Source organism: Epinephelus moara, chromosome 13 (assembly GCF_006386435.1).
Source record: "Epinephelus moara isolate mb chromosome 13, YSFRI_EMoa_1.0, whole genome shotgun sequence".
Taxonomy (NCBI): Eukaryota; Metazoa; Chordata; class Actinopteri; order Perciformes; family Serranidae; genus Epinephelus; species Epinephelus moara.
The window spans coordinates 23,926,266-23,934,574 of NC_065518.1; the positions used below are offsets into that span (position 1 = coordinate 23,926,266).

General features: G+C 37.8%; 1 protein-coding gene across 1 annotated transcript; it reads left to right on the forward strand.

The window, feature by feature from the left end:
- Window positions 1-2,181: 2,181 nt before the first annotated feature.
- Window positions 2,182-7,668, forward strand: tmem130 (transmembrane protein 130). The gene is made up of 8 exons (XM_050060255.1): window positions 2,182-2,294; window positions 2,380-2,462; window positions 2,535-2,706; window positions 2,798-2,943; window positions 4,234-4,318; window positions 4,533-4,735; window positions 5,939-6,045; window positions 6,577-7,668. Exons 1-8 carry the CDS (start codon window positions 2,287-2,289, stop codon window positions 6,715-6,717), a joined length of 945 nt encoding a protein of 314 aa, XP_049916212.1. The 5' UTR covers window positions 2,182-2,286; the 3' UTR covers window positions 6,718-7,668.
- Window positions 7,669-8,309: the final 641 nt, after the last annotated feature.

The window sequence follows — 8,309 nt, forward strand, 5'->3', positions numbered from 1 at the left end:
ACTGACTGACTGACTGACAGACACCCAGAGACTTCCCCGTGCGGTGGCTGCTGATGGGGAGGGCGGGAGGAGCATGAGGGGAGGGAGCGAGGCGTGACGCCACGATAGGTGTTGCACAAATTGAAGTTCTGTGCATGGTAGAATGAAAAAGTTTATGAGACTGTGTGTCTCTACATGTCCTATATAAAAACGTCTTTTAAAGGCACGAATCATTTTGGCTCATGTTCTGGTGTTAAGATGAAGTGCGCCAGTCAGCCTCAAGAGGGTGCTGTGATGCAAATGATTGTACTGTAATGTAGTCTCTGCAGTGGTGGGGGTTATACTGCCTGTTCAGATCCCTTCGTTTAAGTAAAAATAGCAATATTACAATATAAAAATACTTAATTACAAGACATTCAAAGCAAAAATAGGTAGGCTAAGTATTAAAAATCTTATTATCACCCTGTTGTTTTATGATTTAGTGTTATTAATCAGATGCAACATGATAACAGTATTTAGCAATATCATGAACTCCTCACATGTTTTGTATTTTAAATCTTAATCTGTAAAGTAACTAGCTGTAGCTCTCAACTACTACAGTGAGAATGGAGTAAAAGGAGAAATCATAATTATATGGAGACTATGTAAGATAGGCCTACATGAACCTTAGAAATTGTATTTTAAGTCAAGGTTTAAGGCATCACATATCATGACCGGAGTAAAGCTACATGATAATTCTCATTGCAAAGTATTATCATATTGTGTAGCCTGTACGCAAGGATGGCCAAAAAACATAGCACAGTTGTTATCCTCACAGGTGTTGTTGGAAACATATTGGATATGTGTATGCAAACAGACTGGATTAATGTGGTCAGGAGCCAGAGGGCAAACAGTTTTTCTTCCGTGTTTCTCTCTCAACACCAATTCTGATACCTAAACTAAGGTTATTTGCCAATACAGAGTACCAGTGAGACACTAGTGCAATTTTCTTTTCTTTTACTTATTTATTTTCAAAATTTTTAAATCCGTACAGCTAATTGTGTGGAACTGGGATCATTTTAATGAAAAGTAGGACCATTCTCTAAGGCTTCAAGAATAATTAATAATGCAAGACCCCATTTCACTTGATAGTACAACCTTGTTATGCATATTCAGTATTCAGACAATTTTGCAATTAATCAAATGACCACAAACAAAAAAGAATTAGGGTCTTTTGGGGCCCCTGCAGGTCTGGAGCCCCGAGGCAGTTGCTCACTATTCCTAATTGGTAATGCAACTTTTGATACAAGCATAGCTTTGATATTTCAGCCAGACAAAATACATAATGAAATGTACCTGCTTGGTTTTATTCACTAGGACTATATTTTAAATATCTTAATACATACAATTCTCTTTGTTTTTATTTAGGCTACTGTATATGTAAGAGAAAGGGGGAGACATTTAGAATCAAATCTGAATATAGGCCGACAAGAAATGTTTCTGTCATGGGTGGGTTATGAGACAGTGGGTACCTGATATACGAAAGGCTCCACCGCCTCTCCTACAGACGAGAAAGACAAACAGACATTGTGGTTGGTTTGCGTTTCTTTGTGGTTGTTATGCATCTTTTGTGGTATTGGGTCTCTTCGTGGTTGTTTTGTGTCTCTTTTTGGTTGTTTTTGTAGTTCTTTTGGAGTCTCTTTACTTTGACTTTGCATTATTTTGTAGTCTTTTGTGTCTGTTTGTGGTCATTTTGAGTCCCTTCCTGGTCTGTACGTGTTTATTTGAGTAACATTTTGCACCTGGCTCCTGGGCCTATGCCTGGTAGGCCCATTCAGTAATCCATCCATGGTTTCTGATGTGCATATTTATCTGTTATCAGTCAGGTAACTTCATCTAAACATAATTTAGGAATACTACCAGTAACCAGCCACTTTGAATAACCTGCATTTTGGGTAGTTCTTGAGTTGTTAGCACCACCATGTGGACATCAATATCACCTCCACCTTCCTTAGCAAAATTTGGAACTAGGCGTCCTTTCTGTTTAAAAAATAAAATAGAAATACTCACCACATCTAAGACAGATGCCCCACATCACTAACATATGTGACCCGTGGCGGAGCCTCCTACTCAAAAGCTGATTGTTGTAGCAAAGCCACATGATTGAAACGCATGGTGACAATTTCAAGCCTTTACAGCTCTCATCTGCATGCTCTGAATCTCAGAGGCAGTCAGAGGGAGCCACACATCCCCCACATGACTAACCACTCTGCTCCCAGGATTAACTTTATTTCTACTTGAGGCCCTCCTGTGAGAGGACCTGCAGATATGGACAGGTAGGCAAAAATCTAACATCTATTACATTTAAGTTAAATGGCATTTCTTGATCCCTTTTTTAATCTGTGGGATGTATGCTTACAGAGGAAATGTCACATGGATCTTGATGTTCCTTCTCCTGGTCATCCTGGGTGTGGCCGAGACAACAGACCCTTTGACAGAATTAGGTAGGTCGTCCAACATTCCTCATTTACACTTTTTTTACATGCATCATTGCCTCATAACTTTCTTTCAAACAGAAAATATCGCTGGGAAGTTGGTTTTCTATCAGATGGAAGGAAATGCCACGTATGTGCGGGACACAGGAGAACTGGCTTCAGATGTTCCCACTGAGACCATGTTTCAACTCTTTGATCCCCAGAAGGATTTCAGCAAGGCAAAGTTCACCTATACGTGGGACTTAGGGAATGGGTATGAGAATTTTGCATGTTTGAAATGTAAACAAAGGTTCAGGATGCTTTCCTTTATCATTTCATACCTTTTTTTTTTTTTTTTGATGCAGAGAGGTGATCCATGGGACTGAGCCAGTTGTCCGCTATCATTACTCAGCATCAGGGAACTACACACTGCGGCTTAAAGTAGGAGTGAATGTGACCAAATCTGCACCTCCAATCACTGACGTCTACTCCACGGATGTCCAAGTGCTCGGTTTGTAGTGTTATATTTTAGTTTTTTAAATTTTAAATTTTAAATTTTCATTTAGCCTTACAATTTACAATGTCAAACTGAACATGACAAGGCCCCAAAGTATGGTGTCAGTCAAATGTTACACCTTCAGTAGGGGAGAACGGGGTCAGTTGGGACAGTAGTACAGTTGGGACAGTTTTAGCAAGTTAGACAGCAACTGTGCCATTTGCCATGGTCATACTAGACACGCCCTCTTCACTTTCAACCTCAAAGTGGAGACCCTCTAACTACGATTGAAATCTACAGTGTGTAAGTAAATTTAGGCTCTTTTGTTATTTTTCTTTCACTATACAGTTTAGTTATGCCACACACAAAAAACAAATTATTGGAAAGCTGATTTTCAGACATATCAGTTGATGCTGGTGTCCATGTTAAGTGTGTCTGCTATAACTGGGACAGTTCGGACAGTAACCCGGGGGTGGCTTGGATTGTATATAGTTTCAATCTCATTACAAATCAACAAAAAGTAAACAAAAACAAGACAAAGGCTTTTCCTAATTGGATAAGACCCACTGTGAAGTCACTGAGTGACGCTTTTAATCAATTAAGAGATTTAAACTGATAAGCTGAATTAAAGTAGCGTGTAAACAAATGCATTAACTTTGTAGAGGCCTACATGTCAAGCCCTGAGCATATTCAACTATTTGACTTTTTTTTTTTTAACTCTCAAGTTGTTGTTATTAATGTTTCTTTTTTTTTGCAAAATAATACAATAGCCAATAGGCTACATGTAGCCTATGGTAACTACATTGAGCTAATAGGTGCCACTAAAAGAAAGACTCAGAGGACAGCCAGATGCCACTAATTTATTAAAATAAAATAATTTTACGAATATTTTTTTTATCTTTTTTTTTTTCTTTAAGAAATGTGTGAATAAATGTAAGGTGTGCAACTTTAGACTATTTTTTTTTTCAATAGAATTTTTTTTTTTTTTAGGAGAATTTATTCAATAAAATTGTGCCTGTCACGTTTGGGTTGGGCTTTCAAAAACCTAATAAACTGTCAACAGACATCTGTCAATACAAAAGTGTCCCAACTGACCCCGCTCTCCCCTATCTTAGAAATTAATCCTAGAAAGTCCCTCAAAAGACTAGAGTAGATCCAACATCGCTGCCATCAGATGTACACTGCTATATTAACTGTCAAAATGGATTTATATAAAGGTATGCTATATTTTTTCCAAGTAAAATTGAGTCCTAACTAATCCAAGACAGTGACAATTTGATGATAATAACTGTGATTAATCTGTAGATGCCATTAAAAACATCGAGCTGAAGGGGCCGTCAGATTATGAGGTGTCTCAGAACACCACTTTGGCTTTTCATGTTGATGGAAGGTAAGCTGTACTTTTAAATTTTGTGTTTGTTGCAATTAAAGACAGGTTATCCTTTGAATTTGACATATTCAGTGTCGATATCATCTTATCTCTTCACCTCTTTAATATTTGAGAATTTAATTTGAAATTTGACAATTTAATATGCTTGATCAATACAGGTAAAACATTATGACACCTCTCTCCTGTACGTGTGTGTGTGTGCGTGTGTGTTTAGCCCTCCCTTGTGGGTGTGCTGGCGTTTCCTGCCCGACTGTGTTCCGGACACGACGGGGAGCTGCACGCTGACCAGGCTGTATGTAAACATCCTACGACTGAACCACACCTTCACCTCAACCGGCATTCACTGCTTGGAGATCAGCGTCCGCAATGACATCAGCAAGCTGCAGACCTCCTTCAGCCTTTATGTCAGGAGGAGCAGTGAGTGGTGACGCACACAAACACAAATACCTGCAGGCCAACAGGCTATGAGACAGAGTATTGCTTTCTGAATTATATATTATTCTTAGAATAATATAAAACCTTAAAACTTGAGTGATTTTCATAATTAAACATGGTCTTTATGAGAGTAAAAGGGTAAAAGAGGCCAAAATTATACTTATTGAACAGGTAAGATAACAGTGAAACCACCGGTCTGCTGTCTGCTGCACTGTCTATATATACTCTAGAACTAAGAGAAGCTGGCGTGTGGTGTCTCGAGGTGTCTCAGATAAAACCTACCATGTGCTGTGTTAGTTCCACAGACAGAGAAAGGACTTTGAAAATTCAGGAATCCAGGCAGAGATTGATCTTACAGCTCAGCACATGTCTGCTGTGTTGAATTGATTCGCTGCTGTTGTGATCCAACTAGAACTGATATTAACCAGCTTTTTGTGTCAGTATCCCATTTGCTGGTAAGCAGGGACATTTGGAAATTTGGGCTTGGTATTGAAGACTTCTGTTGCTGTGGCATTTTTATAGACAGCCATATTATGTGGTATGATTACTTACCATGCTAAACACGGTCATAAATCCATACAGAAAATAAATTGACACTCATGGGCTTTCACTTCCCATCCATGGACTGCATTGCTGTTACAACAGAGCTTCTACTGTGTGGCTTATAGGTTGAGCAGCATCTGGATCAGATCACAGATCAAAGATAACTTCTTTTTTCAGTGGTCCAGATACTGAATGAGACTTTAACATGGTTATTTACATGACTCACTTTAATTCATTGATATATCAGAGAACTGTATTCTGGTAATGGTGGAAAAGCCTCTGAAGCAGAATTTCACATGAAGTACACATTGTTTACCTTGCTCCTGAGTCATCTAGTGGGCCGCATTCAACCTTGTGGCGTATGTTTGACACCCCTGCACAAGACCTTAAAGTGATCTGTTGACCTTCTGATACCAATATGAACAGCCTGGGTATTTAAATAGCGACTCTTAAAGCTACTTGATCATTTCCTCCTCAACATGAATATCTCCCTAACTATGATACCCAGTTTCAAATTAAAATACGTCAAAATAAAAAACACATGGAACCACATCAAAATACAAAATGAACTGCATTAAATAAGACATTGTTAAAGTGTTATTTAAAAACAACACACTCATTTTTTTCCTGTGTGAATTGCAGGTAACACCCACATGTTCTTCATCCTGTCATGCGCTGCCATTCTTGTTGCAACCTTCTCCTTTATCACAGTCATCGCCTGCCGCCCTCGCCATCACAACAGATCACAGGTATATAGAAGTGAAAGTGTTGCAGCATCTCACAATGCCAGCTTACACTGTAAAAAGCATTGTTCTGTTTTTCAGTGTAACTCTTTCTTACCAAGGTTTTAAAGTGGAACAAAGTTGTGACTATAAAAGTGGTGTGATCAAACTGGGTTTAATGCATATGCACTTAGAAAAACTGGGTAAAGTTTCAGTAAAGCGATAGTAAAAGTGAAGTGCTTTATCATGTATAGCGGTAAATCATCATGGATGTGTGTTTGTCCCCATTAGCTCTGATAAGTAGAATCTAAATGCTAATAGAGAGCTTCAGTAATTGCATCTGAATGCAGTTTATGACCACAAGGAGGCTGTCTGTGCCCAGAAATACATTATGCCTGAGCAACAAATTGTGTGTGGCACACAGGGAACTTTCAGATAAGTTGTTACTGGACTGACTATCATTCTTCAGACTAAAGAACTGTATATAATATAAAAGCAACTTTAACAGAGTCATATATTCTATAACATTTATCTGGACATATGTGATTTTTTTTGCAGATTGTCACTTCCAGTAACGCTTTATTCCTGAAGAAACAAGACTCTGAAGGTCAAAGCGAGATTCTTCTTAACTTTTCCAACCTGGAGAGAGGAGAGAAGGAGCCACTCCTCATGCAGTATGGGTCTCAATACTCCTCTTAACCATCAAACTGCTCCTCTGTCTGCTCTCCATCTGTGTTCCACATTTGCATATCACCTTGTTGTTGATGTATATACCTAAATCTATGAATGATCAGTGCACAACACTTTTATTTTTAAATGTAAATGAAGTTGCAAAAGCAGTGCCTGTGTGTATTTAGGGTCTAATTAGTCACTCATGTTCAGTAAGCTTTCGGTCACATGACCTCTATATTTCAATAAAGTAGGTAATGGTGATGAACTAATGAGTTATGGAGCTTAGGCTGACATTCAAATGTACTCATAATAAATTGATAGCACAATTGCAGGTTATGTTTAAACCATGAGTGTTAATGTAAGCATGCTGTGAATAGATTACACCACTCATTTATTTATGTTTTATTTTATTTTATTTTTTAGGGAAGATGCAATTTGATGTTAAACTGATGTGCTGCACTGAGAGTTTATAACTACTGCCAGTTTTCAGCTCTTGTCTCTTATAGCTGGGGTTTTCCATGTACAGGAAAGTTAAAATATACAGCACATCACACAATACTCATACATACACCAGTACACCTTGATAATTTAACAGTTTGCTAAAAATCTAAAAAAGAATTTATTTGATAACAGCCGTCATTTTGATCAATGACATGGTATTTTACAGTTGCCTTTCACCTAGTTTTTTCTGTTATTGTCTTGTCTTTGGATATACCTGGAAAGAGGCTCTTGGGCTGGACTGTTACTACATTTAAATTTGAGAAAATAGGAATTAGTAAAGCTCTCAAAGCTAAGCAGATTGTATGTTTTTAGTGTGCGACAGTGATGCCACTGTACAGGCTTTTTGTCCATTATTTCCAGTGCCTGATAAGGATGTTTTATATCAATGTATAAATCTGGTTCTTGCTTTGCTTTGCCTTAAAAAAAAGAATAAAACATGGTTCCTTTTTTTAGAACCTTTTTTTCCCTTGTAGTGCTAAAAAAATAAATAAAATAAAAACGATATAATTAATTTTGCAGCTCAGTTTTGATCTTTGTCAAGTGGAAGCCAGAGATGGCACGCTGGAATTCTTACTTCTACAAACTATTGCCATCGTACAAACTGTTTTAGCAGTTCCTGTACAAAATTTCAACCATTTATATTACCAGATGATGATGCAAATGTTACAAAGATCTTAGTCAAACTGCAATTTTGGAAAGCGACTGCCAAGTACATTCCCAAGAACTTCAAAATAGAAAGCAAAATGTTTTTAAGATTTAATACTTATATTTTTGTTTTTCCGAGACTTTTTTTTAAAGCTGTTTCACCCAAGAGTACTTTTTTTTTTGTCAGTGTTTTTTTTTTAGCTGTGAGCTGCTCCTCTATTTTCTTTGTGCATTGCATTGTGGGAGAATACTGTGCATTAAGAGCACACTAAAAATTTGTACATATTGTCTGCTTTGAGGATACTTCAACAGACTTCATACTAAAAACTTGCTTATATCAAACCCAGTCGCCACAGTAAATGTTGTCATTGTGCGTTTCTGCAAGCCAGGGATATGTTCAATTTACCATGTAGGGGACTGTGTTGAAACTTTGTTTGTATATCAGACACAATGGTGGACTCACAAATGCAGAC